The sequence below is a fragment of the Taurulus bubalis genome (genome assembly GCF_910589615.1).
Source record: "Taurulus bubalis genome assembly, chromosome: 2".
Taxonomy (NCBI): Eukaryota; Metazoa; Chordata; class Actinopteri; order Perciformes; family Cottidae; genus Taurulus; species Taurulus bubalis.
This window is the reverse complement of record NC_136590.1, coordinates 17,623,641-17,642,398: the sequence shown is the minus strand read 5'-3', so window position 1 is coordinate 17,642,398 and position 18,758 is coordinate 17,623,641. Positions and strand designations below refer to the sequence as shown.

The following is an 18,758-nucleotide window of genomic DNA, read 5'->3' as shown; positions in this document are numbered from 1 at the left end:
CACGCGTACAATCACACCGACAGTTCGGTTCAAACAGGGACTTAACCTGCCCCGCCACATGGTTCGTTACGCAGAACCATCTGAGAGAAAAAAAATATTTGGCAGGTGATTATATGAACCATCTGTCAACTAAACTCTTGCCCATGCCCCGAAATACTCTCAGTTCTGATGTAACTGATGCAGTGTCTCTGCTAACCGCTTCAGGAGCCGCCATTGTTGCCGTGCAACATAACGAGACTGCTCTCCCCAAAACAAACCGCAGAATTGGTCAGTTGTTCGAATACACATGTGACTCCCAAGGTGCATTGCAGTAGGAATCATCCAATCGCTGATTCTAAAATGATTTTTGTGTGATGGGCGGAGAAGTTGGAAGTTGAGCTTTGCACAACTCTGTCAATAATTTCATCAGTTGGATCTTGATTGATTGGGCATTTTTATCTCTATTGCAATGATGAATGTGCACACCACACAAACACAAACACACACACACACCCTTCGTCAAGTTACAGTAGGATGGGATGTTTCAATCTAACGATTTACAGCGACAAAAGTGCTGTTTTTCTGATGTAGTGGCGCATGTCAAAACGTGGAAAGTAGAATGGTGGTGCATGTGGACGCTGCCAGCGTGTGGACATACAAACAAAACAAAAAGGCAACAGTCTTTGTATTCAGAGAACTGGATGAACCGTGACAAGATGGCGCTCCATTTATTCAAATATAGGATGCTCACTGGATGCATTTAGAAGAAGAAGAAAAGAATAGGGGGCTTTCAGCGGGCTCTGCAGAGCACTGGAGTGCACCTTTGTCGGATTCAGTTGCTCGTGTGTGGGATACTGTGACTGTGGTTTTGTGTTACAGTGTGCCAAGTGTCTAAGTTATTGGACTGTATGTGTTGGAGAATTTACGTGTGTGTTACTGGTCGCACATCTTAAATACTCGAACATCCGAATGAAACCCTCAGGCTGAACTACAATTTTCACATTTTCCTTAAACGAGTACGTCTTGTGTTCTATGACGTTACAAAGAGTGCGTGAGCCTCAATAACAATACCATATAAGTATTGTAAACAAACTTCACTCTGGTAACAGAAATCAGAAATATCTACACTGTGGTGGCTGCCTACCTAGCGGTGTCCGAATCTACTTCTTTACAATTAGATAGCATTTTTCTACTCAAAACATAAGGGGACTAAAATAGTGTGTCATCTATCCAACTTCCTGATGAAAATGTTGTGTTGGGCTGTATGTGGCCCAAATAAAATTATTTTGACACCCTTGGTTTCGGGCCATATCACATGCAAGAGCATGAATGGGAATGTGTGCGGACTCTTTCCAGGTCCTTACTGCAATAACTCAACTGCAAATGGAGCCATTAAATTGTCTGACAAATCTGAAAGGCTAAATAACCAATTAGCATCCGACGACCACAAGCCACGTCCCAATCTCCTGCTCCCTGTCTTCTACAAATTCATGAGACACTTTGGCCCAACGGTGCACTGAAACAAGTGTGTGATTTGTCTTCGGGTGACTCTTCCGGTTAATCACAGCTCTACAGTCCATTTCTTTTTCCCTCCAAACATTCAGCTGGCCATGCGCCAGCTGACCCCGAGTACATCAAATTGATTTTTACTTTACTTGTTGTGGGAGTCTTTTGAGCAACAAAGCATTCCTGCTGTGAAGAGGCTTTCAGTAATTTAACAATTTAATGATTTTTCTCTGTGGCCTCTTCTCCAAAGTGTGCTGGCCGATACTAATACAACTGTGTGTGTGTGCCGCCGCGAATATGTATGTGTGTGTGTGCCGCCGCGTATATGTATGTGTGTGTGTGTGTGTGTGTGTGTGTGCCGCCGCGTATATGTATGTGTGTGTGTGTGTGTGTGTGTGTGTGGTATGGAAGTGAGATTTCTCAAGCCAACATGGAGTCAAAGTAGCATTTGTAAAGCCTTGATGTGAGGTTGGTATGCATGGATTCAAGGGGTTAAAGGCATCCAGCTCCTTTATTTACTTACATGCATGCAATAATACTTACAGGATGAATATTGGAACATAGGGAAAAATTATCCAGATGAAGTTTTTGCGATTATCATCATGTCAACGAATTGCATTAATTGCCCCCAACGATGCTTTCTTTATTTTATTATAACTTAAAATATATGATAACTGTAATTCAAGTGGTCCAAGAGAAAGCCAGACTGCTGCACCTCCTCTTGTCTGGTTTTAGGCTTGAGAATATCTGCAGGATGAGTGCTGTATGTACAAGTTTCTTTTTCTCCCCTCTTCCAGAAAACCTCCCAGCCTGTCGTATCACTTGAATTACAATATGCTGAAAGTTTATTTCGTAATTTTTGCCCAATAAAAAATAAAAAAAAGTAATTTGAATCTGACCATTATAATTGCCAAAGTGGGAGACAATCAAGGCCCAATCAAAAGTGTTGTCGAGGATGCTGGAAGTGATTGCCGTGGTGGTAAGAAACAAACAAAACAAAAAAAGAGAATGATGTGCTATTGTTAACCAGTTGACATGACAACTGGAAAAAACACAACATTCTGATCAGCATGTCCCTGACCAATGAGAACCCTGAAGGTTGTTACAGATTGTAGAATCATAACTGTCACATGAAAAGAAGCCGAGATGGAGACCTCATCACCTTGAGCCTTGTATGTCCGCACTGAACATCCCAAATTCATTCGCATGCCGCAACTGGAGCAAAATGAGAAGATGTGTTTTTTTAAGTGTTCTTAAAAAGGCTCATACGCAAGAGCTACATGTTAAACTAGCAGCACATTTTACATAAGAAGGCCTGAACTGGGAGGAAGAAGCCACCTGCAAGATGATTATTGATTGTTTTTTATCCGCATTTATCAGAATGTGGTGGTAGAAAAATAGAATGTCAAGCAAAGAAAAAAAAACTGGGACTAGTGGGAAGAAACATGGAGGCAGAGAAAAAAGTGTCAGATAGAAAGCAGCAGTGGCCATGGTATGGCCACAGATGGTACGTGCAGTGAAGAGAAGAGATGAAAGAGCAACAGAAACACATGGGAGGCAGAGGAAGAGAGGATGAGTGATGGAAAGCACTGGGCACAGTCTCTTTATCAGCTAAATGCTCTCCAGCCTTCACGCCCAAGGCTCTGCTGCTGCTAATGGATTTACACGGTGAGAGGCGTCAGTATGTGCAGATACAGTTTGCTGCAGCAGCCGTGAATGCACATTGTATACGGGGAGAACTGCGAGCGCCTCGTGTAGCCTCGACACCCATCTGGGTTAAAGCTCAAATGTGTCATTTGCAACCCTTTTCCTTTCATTACACGTCTCTTTTGGCTTTATTCTGCCACGTCGGGAGCTTTTAAGTTCGCGTTCTGTGTTTTTAGATGTGACAGCTGAAGGAAGAATTCATAAATGTGACACATAACGCAGCAGGGAAAGATGTATTTTGATCTTTGGCTGTTATTTCTTTCATTTCATTGTTTTCTACCAACATAACTAAACACAACTGCCAAATTTCCATTCATTTTCAGTGTTTTCTTCCGGGCATAGTCTAACACAAAAATTAGCAAAAACATTAATTTGATTTTGAAAAATGTGGTTTGGTACGATACAGGAAAAGCTCCACCTTTTGGGAAGAAAACATAATATTATACAAAATAACCTTGTGTTTTACATTTAAAATCTTCATCTAAACCAGTTACTTTAGCAGGGAAGCACAAGCAGTGAAGTAAAACACGTTTCAAGCCAGAAGTTTGAAGGTAACAGAAAAGAAATACTAAACTACAAATACCTAGAAAAATGTACAGTACATGAGAAAATGTTGTATGTGTGAGTGTGCATTTTTGGCTTGCTCAATCTGTAATTAGAATTACAGGTGTGCTCTCTCTCCCCTCCGAAGATTAAAGCCAATACTGTACATTCACCACACACACGCATGTGCACGCGCACGCGCACGCACGCGCACACACGCACACACGCTCTGGCGCATTCAAGCACTTTCTTTTTTTGCTGTCATGTGTTTCACTTAAAATGGTAATAGGCAGAGAGAAGCAGGGCACTCTATACATGTAGAGGATATGATAAATACTACATATAATGAAGACAACTGACCAAAGGGACTTTGGAGGGGAGAAATCATCAGTCGGATAAAGAAGATGTATTATCCAACCTCAAATTCTGATATTTGAGACTTGAAGTAATACACAGGCAATACAGAGACTAAAGAGAGCGCTATTGCTTCATAAATTCAAATTAGTACAAAATATCGATGAGCAAACCGTGTGGATTCCACAGGTACATGGTCCACCCCATCCATCACCTCATTTAGTTCCATCCCCGGTTCCAGTTTTACCACGTTTTCTGATTTAAAATCATCAACACTCCTTCTGTTCCTGTGTTCTCTGATTGCTCTAACAACAATAGTACCTGGCAGTGTGATGGGAGATGCTCCTGTGGTTTTCAGAAATACTAACATGCAGAGACCCATTACCTGGTTGTGCCATTTGTGGCTATGGGCCAAAGCATGCCATCGTCTTTTAGACTCACTCCATACAGCCAGCTCATAGCACAGTTTAGTGCATCTAGGACAAGGACCCTTGTGAAATGATATACATTTAAAGAGGAGGTCATAGGACAATGTTGGTGTTCCACCAAGTACAGTGACAGACTGTCCTAAACCAGAAGACATATTTGTTCTAGTAAAAGGTTGTGATTCTATGTATATTAGTAGCAATACAGAAAGGCGCTTGAGCAATGGAGCAAATGCATTCACATCATTCAACTTTTGGGAGTTTTTAAAAATGTCTTTTTTTTTTAATGAGCTTATTATCATCCACAATCAGGTGATTACATCTAAGCGGCCTATATCAGTTATAATTGTATTATTTGCAGCAACTGACAAAAAAAAGTAAGAGAAAATTCACACATTTGTGGACTACCTTATAAGCTGGTTTAGTCAAACCCATTTTCACAGCCTGTCAATCCACACCTGACAGTTGGCAAAGCTAAGGAACATGATACAGATGTGATCATGGAGTGAAAATAGAACATAGAAAAAGACAGGCTAGCGTGTGTTGAATGAACCTGCTTGGCCCGCTGATTCCAGCCAAACATTAAACTTACCATACCGAAATGCCGAACCGATTTGCGAGTCAATGATAACTTTGCGAGTTAGCCTAACAATTGTTAGCTCACTCATCAGACAGGATTTGGCTGATGAAATGGGACATTCCCAAAGGTGCCGTATCAAAGAGTCGCCTCTTTTTAGTGCATCCAACCAACCTAAACTAGCGCGGGTGCCTGTCTATTGTCTTTGACTGAGGTTAGGTGATGTAGAAATGCAGGAAATTGTTTTAAATAACGATTTATGGATCTTTCCCAATTTGCTCAGCCAATTTGAACATAACCATGCACCCATGGCAAACAGGCAGCGTTTTTAACACTCACCTATTAGTTTCTCAGGTGGGAGGCTAAAAGTCAGGGTTGAGCCAGAAATATTACCAGATGGAAGAGATTTGTTGACACAACAAAAAAGTAGACTTTGTTGCTTTTTATTGACAAATTAAGATTACACTTTTTCACCCATTGAAAGGCTTAAGATGAAAGATTGGACTCGATAGAGAATATTTTAAAAGGTTGGTGGTCACACTGTACATTCTGGATTTATGGTAATTTCTCCATGTCTTGTGTGTTGTCTTGATCCTTAAAGTAATTTAAAATACAACAATGTGCATTGAACCAGACAGACGGCTATGGAGCCATTCGTCTCCTTGATGCATCACTCACTCACTCACTCACTCACACACACACACACACACACACACACACACACACACACACACACACACACACACACACACACACACACACACACACACACACACACACACACACACACACACACACACACACACTTGTAATGGGCATATTATGCCCTTAACTTCCCTCTGAGTTAATCAAAGGAGAGTAATGCACATCCAAGGGACGATGGGAGAGGCACCAAATGGGGCAGGAGATGGCTGGAAAATCACAGTCGGAGCAGAGACATGCTGCGACTACAAAGAGATGGGTCCATTTGGGGAAAAAATGAGCTCTAATCTAATCATTTGTTGCCACTGTGGTCATCATTAATCATCCGAACCCTGCTGGGAGTACGAGCGCAGGGGGACCTTTATGCCGTGTTCACACCAAAACAGTTGCGAAATATTTGCGCGTCCAGATTACATGTTAAGTCAATGCACAGCCGTGTTAGGTTGCGAAAAAGCGAATTTTTCGCCGGGTGTCGCGATAGAAGCGAACGGCGTCGCAATGCCGCTTTTTCGCTGGCGTTCAAATATTTCAACTCCAGCGAATAATTCGCATGACGCGGAGTTGCGAAAGCCAATCAGCGTTGAGAAGCTCCGCCCGGCATCACCGCCATTACTGAATGAAACTGCTGGCCCGCTGAAGGAGCGCTGGAAACGGCTTCACTCAGACACTCGTCCTGGAGGAGTCGGAGCTGTGTGCGACTACGGATAATGTTATGAACCCAGACACGGGGCGGTTGATGTTCCGACGTGTGTGGGACTTCCTCAACAAGTATAAAGCAGAACTAGAGGTTATTTCAATGCTGAATGGCGGAAATAGTAAATGCTTTCACAAACACGGAGATAGAAGCTCCGCCCGGCATCACCGCTGTCCTGCCGTTACTGAATCAAACTGCTGCTGGTCCGCTGAAGGAGCGCTGGCAGCGGCTTCATTCCGACACTCGTCCTGGAGGAGTCGGAGCTGTGTGTGACTACGGATAATGTTATGAACCCAGACACAGGGCGGTTGATGTTCCGACGTGTGTGGGACTTCCTCAACAAGTATAAAGCAGAACTAGTGGTTATTTACCTGGTTGATGAAGGAAATAGTAAATGTTTTCAAGACACAGAGATAAGCCCCGCCCCCTTTCCCCAGCGATGGTTGCGAAAAAACGGATTAACCACATAGAGCGAATTTTTCACCTGCGGCGCGATATAGGCGGAGTGGCGTTGCGAAAATTCGCAACTGTTTTGGTGTGAACACGGCATTACACATCCCTTTGATAACTTTTGTATGCAACTGCACGTTCAGCAGAAGAAAGACTTTCATTGAGCACTATCCTAATTTGGCAAAAATAATTTACGTTTCTGCTTTAAGGCAAAAACCTTCAACATTAAACAGCATTTGACTGATTGTCTTGTTGTCCAAATAATTACAATAACGCACAATTTGTGTGTTCACGAAAACGTGAATCTACACAGCTCTCAAACAGGTAGCATCATTCACCTGCATGAACATCTATTATGTACGTAGCAGGTATCATTGAATATGTGTGAGTGTGGTTGTTCTTACCCGGATGTTGTCGAAGGATGCTTTGTTGCTGACGTCATAGAGAAGGAGGAGAGCTGAGGAAAGACAGAAGTAAAAACTTTAGCAATGTTCCTGCACTTGACTGTTAACTGTTCCAACCCCAATCAGTGATCTGATTTAGAGAGAGTCATGTTGTCACAAAGGAAATGTTAGCAACCGATAATAGACTGCACATGTGGAACATGCTGGTGATTATCAATCCACACTTTATAAATTCTCATATAGCCACAGTGACTAACTTAATGAACACTGATCATGATGAGTATCATCGCCACGCTGCTGTGGGATTTACCTAAAGCTTGACAAAGAGTGAGAAGAACGTGAGGAAATGAGAACGAAATGGAAAAACATGTGCAACGTGAAGTGAACATGGCTCAGTGAAGCAGTCCAGGAGCTCCAATGCGTGATTGGTCAGACTTGATGTCTCCAGCCCTGCCGCCCCCCCCCCGTTGCTCATTGGCTCTCTGTGTGGATACAGCACCTTCTGACCTGATGATGCTGCTGTAATATGAAATCACTCTGTTCCTAGTTACAGACATGAAAGTCTCGTATTCTCATTTCAATTATCTTTCACAGCACCATTTGTTTGACATCCCAGCAACACAACCTTTTGAGAAATAAAATGCTCTGTAATTCTTTATTTCATTTCTGCCAGAGTTGGTCACAAGCAGCAAACCTGTGAAGCCATTTCTTTTCAGTCTCCTGCGTTTGATCCAGCAACAGAGTTATCAAACACAAATTTGCATTGATAGCTGTTATTTCATGCCTACAGCATCACAGTATAGACAGCTGTATAACACAACAATAATCAACAAAATTAAAGAAGCGTCTTTCAGACAGTTTTCTACAACAGTTTTATGAGCTTTTGCTTAGAAATAGTAATGTTAGTTACTCATGGTACATACTGCAATACTGGGAGTGTGATGTCAAGCCCTTTACCATCTGCCATTATGCTCTACAAAGCAGGAAAGCAAAGTCAGTACCCACATAAAAGCAAAAGATACTGAACTAAGATCGGAAAAAAATTGTGCGAGCAAGAAATCTTCAAAATTAACAAATTAAAACATGTAACGCGATGCAAAGCTAGACCTCAGTCCTCAACAGAAAAATGTCAGTCATTTGTTCAGACATATTTTGGATCACATCATATAACTTAACTTTTTTTTTTTTAAAGAAAAAATCATCAAAATCAATGTAACAGAAAAAGAGACATCATCTTTTTTATTCCATGAATTCTTCTCGGTTGTCAAACACTGCTGACTACATCACCCACAATTCAACTCTTTCAGATTCTGGTGTGCTATGCTAAAAGTAGCCGCAAGCTACTATCCTTAAGCAGAGATGAAGACCTACGGCGGTCTGGTAAGAAATCAAAATGCATTCCGACTCCTGCCAACCGTCAGCATTGGTTTCTTTGAACCATTACCATGACCTTTCCCTTCTTGTAGGCAGCTAAAGATAGTCAGTGAGCAACATTGTGTGTGCAACGGTAGTTTAAAAAAAATCAAGAATGGACTTTCAATCTTGAAGTCCTTAAAGTGCTCAGAGGACTGTAAATTAGAGCTTTGACAATTCCATGACAAATGGGCAAATATCTGCTGATCCGATAGAAAGCTCCGGAATAACTACAACATTGACCTTTACATAGACTGTTGAGGTAGTTTCGGTTGCTTGAACCTGACCGATCCTTAACCACTGAGGTGGCAGATCAGAAATACGTCAATGAATCTTTGCTGTAAAGCTAATTTTATTAAAGTTTTGGGAGGCAAAGCCAAAAACTTTTTTGTAATTTTGATATTTGAACTTGTCTTTTAGTCCACTCCTTTCAAGTCCCTTTAGAATAAATTATGTACATTTATCAATCAAAAGTGCACCATTTCCTGTTGTTTGACCTTAAAAAAAGAATTAAAAAAAACTCTGGATCTTCTCCACTGCGAAGCTGAGCAAAGTGCTGAGCTCTACTGTTGAACACAGCATCATTAGCATCACACCTGACTACATAACAACCACCCATGTGAATTATAATTACCTGCGACTGCACTGAATATTACCTCAGGTGTTTTTTTTAGCACAAGCTGGAGGGTGGGCATCATAAAGCTCTGTCAGACAGAAAAACTCATTACAGGGCAATTGTAACCCATTTTCTCAGCTGGATCAACTTTCACTTGGGATGATTAGCCGAAGCTAATTACATCCACGGCACCATCTTCTCCTTTAGTTACATTACTCCCCGTTCTCATTCCAACACTGTTTTCTAGCCCCTACGTACACCTCCTGTTTCTGCCCGGCCCTCTACACCCCTCAACCGTGGCCACAAATTTCACCTTTTGTTTGTTTATTCCAGCCAGACAAGTCCGTGAAGGGTGTTTAATGAGCTGTTATCACCGTGACATGGCCCGGTTGTGTCAAACTTAGAAAACACATTGAGTGAAGAGACAAAAGATCGAGGTGAGGAAAGAGAGATAGAGGGAGAGAGATGCTCTGCCCCATGAGTTAATTTTTTCTTGCGTGGCTCTTGTGTTTATCAGCCACCAGAAAATCTGAGTAAACCACAAGGAGTTGCTGTCTTTCACCCTCCCCTAATCCAATTACCCAACACAAGACAGACAAAGCTGGGGAACTTTCTCACAGCAGTAGAGAAGCAGAAGGTTTCATCATTGCTGGTTATTGAACGTACAATACAGACACAAAGTACTTTGAAAGATGGAAGAAGTCAAGGGCAGAGGAAGAGACAGAAAAAACATAGAAGGTGGTGATAGTGAGAGAAGGACTGCAGATGATGCAGACAGGCAGAGACAAAAAGGTGAGTAACAGTGACCGTGTGAAGGCAGACCGACATTTTGATGGATCGACCTTTTAACCTCACAGAGAAACAGAGAGACGAGACAATCATGGCAAGACAAATATGCTAATGAGAGAGGCTGACGGCTAATATAAAGTGTATTCCTCTAGAAGAAAATAATGATGGCTGTTTTAAGAAGAAGGGTGAACATTAAATCAAGTGTTAAGCTACACCATCTGCTGACCAAAAGTAGTGCTCTAAAATAAGATGTGTTTTCTTGACAAGCAACCGTGCTCTTTAATAAGCAAAGGCAGAACCAAACTGCATGAGGCCGAGTTATTCTTAAAATTAAAGCTTGGGTTGGTAACATTGGAGAAACCAGCATGAGTATGTGAGTTCATAAAAAAAAGACTGAGTTCAGAAAAATATTGTATGTGAGTTCATAAAAAAAAAAGACTGAACATGACTATTGGCGGTACTCACAGCTGTCAAGCTAGCATATTGTGGTTAACATCAGTGATGTGCAATGAGTGCACAGGCAGAATAAGCGCAGGCACGCAGGTGGACGGTCGTCCAATCAGGTTCCTTGCTCTTTGAAAGCTTGTACTTGTATTTATTATATTATATTAGATGCAAAAAAAATATGGTATAAAAATGACAGTAAGATTGTTTATCGCTATTTAAAAAAGTACTTAACACGGGTAATCACTGAAAAATGTATTCATATTTTTGTTTGACGCATTTTCTCTGCTCCATGTTCTTGGAAACAGAACAATAACACTTTCACCCCCTTGCATCACCCACATGTAGCCCGCCAGCATACCAATATGACACATATTATCGACTACAGCATTTGATTTTGTGAGCCACTACCCCCTTGAGTATCAAAGTACCTGCAGTTCAATCAGGAGAGACTAGTTCCGAATTCACAATAATTTTATTCCGTTGGAATCACAATGAATAGTGCAACAATGAATAGTACAAAGTCTTTGGCGATCGGACTCTATCCTGAACCAGGATAAAACATACACAGACAAATATAAAAGTGAGTGATGGCATGCGGTTGTATAGTACGCATCCTTAACCAGCATCTTTCAAAAAGGAGTATTACAGGCAAAAACAATGTTACAGCTCAACAAGAAATTACACAAAATGTAGGGGGGATTCTTTACAACAGCTGCCTTTTTTAGGGAAATATGAATGGTTGAATGAGAGGATTGACACCGCTTTCATGTCTGTCTGCTACATATAAAGCTAAAGCTAAGTGGTGGTTAGCTTAGCTTAGCATAAATACTGACAACACTATCAAGGTGAGGTGACAATATCAAAGTAAAAGGATATAATTTAGTATGTTTTCCAGTTAACGCTGAATCTGGGACATTCTTTTTCGTGAATGGTGGTGAAAAAAGTCTGGAGCCTTGCCGTCAAATATAGTTCTTAAAATCAAAATCAGCGGGTCAAAAGGGATATTGGAATCAGCCAGGAAATTGCAATTTCTTATCCCTGAAAAAAAAAAAAAAGAATCATAGTGTGCATTTTTTACACGGGCTTTTGCTTTTATTAAGCCATGGTAGCCGTTTCCCCCTGCTTCCAATGTTTGTGCACTCGATGCTACTCACCTGCTGGCTCTAGATTCGTATGTAGCAAGCAGTTGTACCTTTCATAAAGAAAGCAAATACGTATATTTCCCTAAATGTCTGTGCCTAACTAATCCTTTGAGTACATATAGTGAACAATACGTAAGTACTTTTGATTCAGTAAAACATTAAATGCAGTACTTTAACTTGTATGTTTTATTGTTATTTTTTTCCAATGTACGTTTCTACTGTACGTACTAGCTCGTGACAGTAATCAGAGTTCTTCTTCTGCAGTTTGAGAGAAGTTCCCTATTGTGACAAAAAATAAAGTTGGGGTTGAGAGGGGACTTTGACAAATCGACTCACGTGCACATTACAACTGCTGCCAGAATATTTCCATCAACTTGCAAACAGCAGCCAAGTACCAAACGTGCCTCGTCTGCTCCATTAGTGCCTTGGAAATTAAAAACACACCTTGCTCTACAGTGCATCTCATTATGAAAAACCCGTGTTTGTGTGTGTGATGTCTGTGATTTTCACTTTATTCCCACAGGCAAGTTGTTGCCCCTGCATCGGTGTCACTGTACGACAAAACGAGAGTGAGCGTCTGAAATTGCTACTGCCGTCCCCTCCTCCCATCACCTTCATTATTCCTGTGACAGCTCCAGCTGTCATTTCTACCTCTTCTCCTCGGTAAGCACTGCCACAGGGCTCCACGCAGGGCTCCACGCAGGGCTCCACTCTATGGCCTCCATCTTAGAAAGGGGCGGATCCATCACGGCGATGACTAGAGTCACGCAGCGCAGTGGCGGCTGAATCCATTCATGTTTGAAGCCAGTCTCTTCGGGGGAAACGTTAATGTGAAATTAACAGGAAAAGCACGTAGAATACGATAGCCGGATCAATATTCACACACACACACACACACACACACACACACACACACACACACACACACACACACACACACACGAAGAATAAAGCCTCAAAAATGCCTTTGACTCTGACCTTGCACGTTTATTATGCAGGAAGCTGGAAAGGCTGTACCTTCAATGTTTTGTTTCCAATCTCTCTTCTCCCTTCATCTCCCTTATTCGATCTCTTCTTTTCCATCACTTTCCCTCATCCCCTCATCCATTCTCCGCTGTCCATCCTGCCGCCTCAGATGGGACAGGCTTCGCCCCCACAAGCTGCCGTTGCCAATTGAAGCCTCCAGTCGCTCATTAGTGATACAAGTACTGACCCGAGAAGATGGAATAGAGGGAATAAAAGATGATGCAGGCAGCTGGTTGAGGCAGAGCATAATGAGGTAATGACACTGACTCAATATGCACTTGATGTAGTCGCTGTGAGACCCACAGTCACAACTTTTCTATGTTCTGGCGTCCTTTCTGGTGGGACTCATTTACGCCATGTCGACAGTGGCGCTCAGAGTTGAGAACAGGTCTAAGCAAGTGGTGAGTAACTATTTTTTAGTGGAGCGCTGCCTATTACGTGGGAAGTACCTGGAGACAGCACCACCGCAGATTTTTACCAGCCCCTGGTGTTCGGTTTGAAAAACACTAGGGGGTCTAACTAGGTTTTGGGAACACAGTTCCCATTGTGCTTTGTGGAACGTTATCAGGACGCGTAATCGCTATGGGTTCCGTTAGCTGTGGACTACATGTGACCTATATTAATTAATATTGTGTCAATCTACATGGGAGCCGTAGTTGCGGAATCGTTATCGACGGTTATCTTGACCTTGAATATTTGCACATCAATAATCACCAATTTAATTGCCGCTGACTTTCATCAGGCAGGGGGACTTTTTTGTGAGCAAGATTTTATTTTCCTATGCACCTGGCTCACTTGAAAAGCAACACTTCATTTAATGATTCACTTTGTTGAAATTAATGAGCAGTTCCATGTATAGACAGAAAACGTATAGATGTTCAATGTATAGACAGAAAACCCAAGGACTATGTCCCATTTTTTCTTTTACAGAAAGACGATAAAAGAAACCCTCTGTGAGGATATCTGCTGAGTTACAGACGCTGGTGGAGCTGGAGCTGAAGCTGAAGCTGAAGCTATCTGGTAGAGGGAGTCGGACGTCGATGAATGTCAGCCAAAGCTCCTCGTTCTGAGCAACCCAGCATGGGCAACCTTTTTAATCTTGTATTTGAAGCACTCCTAACATTCATCATGTTGTTGTTTTTTTTCCTGCGATAAGGTAATGGTAAAAAAATACATTGGAGGAGTTTCATTTTTAAATAGAACTGTCCATCATTTGAACAAGTGATATCAATGTCACAGGGGGTATGGCGGTGACAGGCTTTTCATTCCTTAAGAGTACAATCATCTCAAAACTACTTAAAGGAACATATTAGGTAGCAGATATTTTGTCACGAAGGATAAATGCATGGAGGGGCTGGATTAAACACTGCGCAGTCTCTTCTTTTACCTAGGAGCACTCTTGACAACCTTGAATCAATTATTCAATTATTCTTTAATTCCTCTGTACTCTTCATAGGGCGCTGCCATCTATTGAGGCCGAATACCACTTATGCGAGCTATTGAAAGCTAGGCCAGGCAGAAAGCAACAACCCGCTCATTTGCATTCACAGTCTGGATCTCCTTGCTCTCTCGTTAAGGGTTTAATGATGACAGAGATTGGGGCCAAAGTGGAAAAAAAAAGCAACCGCTGGTTAGGGGGAAAGTATCAACTCGGGATATCGTTAAATGCTGCAATGTTTTTTTAATCCAAACTATGTTTGGTGTGCTTATCCACTAAAGTGGAGACTGAAACATCAACTATTGGATCGATTTCTAATAACTTGGGCCGTGGTTGCGCTTGTCTTTTCATTGCGACTTTTGTCATCAGATCATGCCACGAAGCGATAACTGTAAAGTTAAATCACCAAATAAACATTCATCTTTGCTGCCAGACTTTCGACACTGCGGCATTCTTTCATACTCGCTCTCTGCATCCGATGATTCATGCCAGGTATGACTTATGAAATATAGGTGACGCTGGGTATACATCCGCCTCCAACAGAGAAACAGCCCGCCAAGCAGACATGTATTCATAGGAAATGAGCAGTGACATCACCGTCAGGCTGGAGAAGTTCCTGTTGCTGGCAGGCTGCTCTTTTGACATTGTCATTGAGACTTGTGGGCACTTTTCGGCTTAGCACCTTATGTGCTCAAATCTTTTTCTCAACTAAATAGCAGATGGCGGTGGAGCTGTTTGGTGGCAAAGAAAAAAAAAACGAAAAAAAAACGTGGGCTACAGGGAGGGGCTCCCAAGAAATAGCTGTCACTGAGAGAATGGAGCATATATGCGCTTGGGTAGTGTTTCATGTGAAGATGAAAAAGAATGCTAAATACCAGGAAGACATTTTTTTAAATCTACATAATTCGTGAGGGGAAAATCTGCACCATGCAATGCACTGATCTCAGCTGGATTAATGAATCATTTATTAATAATAACTAGACTTTATCTTCCTAAGAAGTATTTAAATTATGTTTTTTTTGGCAGTGTTTGTCTCCAAAATGGTTGTGTCATGCTTTGGGATGAAGATCTAATGTCGAGCCACAGAAACTGCTTGGTCTTTTTTATTTTTTTACATCTACCTTTCGATTGTGGAGAAACACCCTCGAGCCCTCTGACTATCGGATCTTCACAGTTCAAAGGCGGAGACGCGGAAAAAACATCCATTAGTTCAGAGGAATTGACTGCTTTTGTGACAGCTGCATATACGGGCTGCTTCTTCTCCCTTGGTCCTGCCCATCAGACCAAATGGGCTTTATTTTAAAAGTCAGTAACAGACGGAGAAATCGGAGGAGCAGCGTTCTGGGCTCCCTGGGTGCCTTGTTAAAGATCAGCGAGGGTAAACTGTTACGCTGACAGAACGGAATAACACTGGGCAACTGGCCAGCTACACACATGCATGCACGCGCACACACACAAAAATAAAGATAAAATAAGATAAAACCACCCGTTATGATACTATTTTGTATGCAGCCGAGTGATTTTCATTTTTTAGATAATACGTGTACAGCAGTGTGCGTGTGTGTGTGTTCCACAACACCTGCTCATTGAGGTTGGCCCTGAGGCACACTGCTACCTCTACTCAGCTGTTGTTTCATCATATTACTGCTACACACATGCTCACACACACCTACAAACTTAGAAGGACACATGGGAATAGCTCATAGCCCCCCTCTCCCCTGTGCACACACACACACACACACACACACACACACACACACACACACACACACACACACACACACACACACACACACACACACACACACACACACACACACCCTGCTGAGAGGCAGGCTCATTTCCCCACCCAGTGGTTAGCCTTTTTCGCTTAAGGGAGCCTGCACAGAGCCTCTGGCAAATGCCTCCACATACGCACACGCACACCAGTCCATCAAATCAGTTGCAACTTGGGTGTTTATTTTGCAATCCCAACAGGAAAGAGGCAGCAACGGGGAGACTGTCAATGCCAATCAGGCGTTTGAAGTAAACAAGGGATGTGAGACGTAAGTCGGAGCAGCTTGGCTGTGTCAGGAGGAAAGAAGGGCGGAGGGGAGGATGTCAGTCACAATTAAACAGAATCACGGTAACCAACAGGGAGGAACCCTACCGTTAGCATCGCGGTAGTAAGCATGTGTGACACTCCGGAAACGCTCCTGTCCAGCAGTGTCCCAAATCTGAAAAGGAAGAACAAGAGGAGTCTTCATCATTATCATTGTCATCAATTCCCATGATACTGAGCGTGTGTCTCTGTGCAGCAACTTTTAGTCAGTGGCTCTGCGCTTCAAACTGTGACGCTCTACGTGCCCCTCTGGCGTCAGTTTTACACGTCTCAATTTCCGCTTGCCGTATCTTAAAAAAAAAAAGGGTTTCGCCATTTTCACAGGAAATAGGTAGGTTTAAGAAAAGATAGTGGTTTGGGTTCAAATAAGTTTGTTCGTTGAGTTGGCTACGTTATGTTCTTGACACATTAACATGAGGCGTGAGTTGGTGGAGTCCAAAAGCAGAGCTCAAAGAAGAGGAAATATCAGACATCAGGTTGCCAGAAACACGACTTTGAATGAAGGCTAATGTTGATCTCTGCCTACCTGATGTGTAAAGGTGAAGCTGTTTAACATGTTAAGTGTAGTATTTATAGCTTATTGTTCCGGCTGTGATGTTCTAATTTAATTTCTGCTTCATAAGTTCTAAGAAGTTAAACAGTTTGAATATGCCTCCAACTTTCATTAAACTCATTCCTGGGAAATCACCTGAAAGATCACATTTGACAGATACGACAGATGGATGAACACAGATCCATTAAAGATGAGGAAGCTTGAGGGAGCGTGAGTGTTGTGTAAATGACACGAAAAACTCATCAGACGGTATCTAGTGCTGTTTTTGAACGACGAGGATTCACCGACATCTCTCGTTCTCTTGCTGATAACTTCCAGGCCTGATAATCTGATGGAAAGTCTGTTATTCCCTCTAGTGTCTTCAGTCAGGCAGAGAAGCGGGCTAATTGACTGATGGAGATTAACTCAGGCCTCATTAAGTCATCTTTTGGGTGCCTTCGCCCTCCGACGGCAGGCAGTGAAGATGTATGGGAGGTAAGTGTGCCATGGGAAACAGTCTCTGGTGATTTGGTTTGAAAAAGAACGCAGAGAATGATAACTTTGAAGAAATGAAAGCCGACTCTTAAGCATTTAAATGGAGATAAAAATAATTTTTCTTACCTGCAGTTTGACCTTGACAGCATCAATGCTCATGACTTTATTCTGAAAGACAAAATAAAACCTAATTACAAAACTGTAGAAAGCAAGAAACAGGAACAGAAAAGACATTTGTCACAGATAAGTAAAAACAGCATTATGGTTTACTTTATGCGACAACAGTTGGCCTTTAATAACTTCTACACACATACACACACACACACACACACACACACACACACACACACACACACACACACACACACACACACACACCTTTTGTTTTGATGAAGACCTCTGTTTCAGAGAGCTGCATCATTTACCAACACTGTAGGTGCCAAGCAGTTAAGCAGAGTGCGCGCACGCACACGCACACGCACACGCACACACACACACACACACACACACACACAGCTTTCCAATACCTCTGTGATATCTTTTCATGGGGACGATCACCAGTTGAAGCAGCTCCTGCATTATTATTTATAATCAATTTTACGAGCTAGAGAGCAGATCTAACTTTGCCATCTATCATTACATGGGATGTGATACAATTGGCAAGCAAGATTGATGAGCACAAAGCCTCGGTCAGGACCCGGTAGGACTACCATTATCCCTGTGTTTCCCAGAGAGACCGGCGTAAACTGGTGCAAGTGCGAAACATGTTTGTCTCTGCATTTTAAACGTGTCCTGTTATCCTGTTGTGAAATCCGACGCATATTGCTGTCCATCGATTGCATGCTGGGATGATTGCTGCATCTGTGCCTAGATGAGGATGATGATCCCTTGACGCATTACACATTTGCTCCATCCTGACTGTCATCCGATATCTACCTCTTAGGATAAAGCAGAACAGGATGGCAGCATCTCTGCATGTAGATGCTCAGGGTGCATACGCTCCAGTGTTCCTTGGAGGATTAGACCAAAGATTTGCAATTCAGTCACATACTCGGAGGTCCCTGTTGGGCACAGGATGAAGATCTTAAGGAGCGGAGCACATAAGCAGAATCCGGTTCTAGTCAGCGGGATACTCGCGATCTTAACAATTTGGATATTGCTTTTTTCTTCTTTCCTCTTTTGGTAGTTTTAACATGTACAACTAGAAAGACAGGTTTTTTTAAATCTATTTCTACATAAGAAGTAGATGTAGTCACAATGATGTCAACCATTGGTCTGTGGAATGTTGTTTTGATGCCTCCAGTCGCCATCTTGGTTTTTGGCAACTAGAGGTGACACAAGAAAGTCAAGCTAAGTACAACCGAACACTGAATGAAGACATTTCTAGGAAACCAAAATGTTACAATTTACTTTCATGA

General features: G+C 42.2%; 1 protein-coding gene across 1 annotated transcript in view; it reads right to left on the bottom strand.

Moving 5' to 3' along the window:
• Positions 1-18,758, bottom strand: part of rab26 (RAB26, member RAS oncogene family) — a gene marked incomplete at both ends in the record, with an annotated part of 64,308 nt that overhangs the window by 15,809 nt on the left and 29,741 nt on the right. Inside the window, 3 exons of the mRNA XM_079214290.1 lie at positions 7,342-7,394; positions 16,362-16,428; positions 17,467-17,508. Coding sequence (XP_079070416.1) covers positions 7,342-7,394; positions 16,362-16,428; positions 17,467-17,508 — 162 coding nt within the window. The remainder of the gene's footprint in view (positions 1-7,341; positions 7,395-16,361; positions 16,429-17,466; positions 17,509-18,758) is intronic.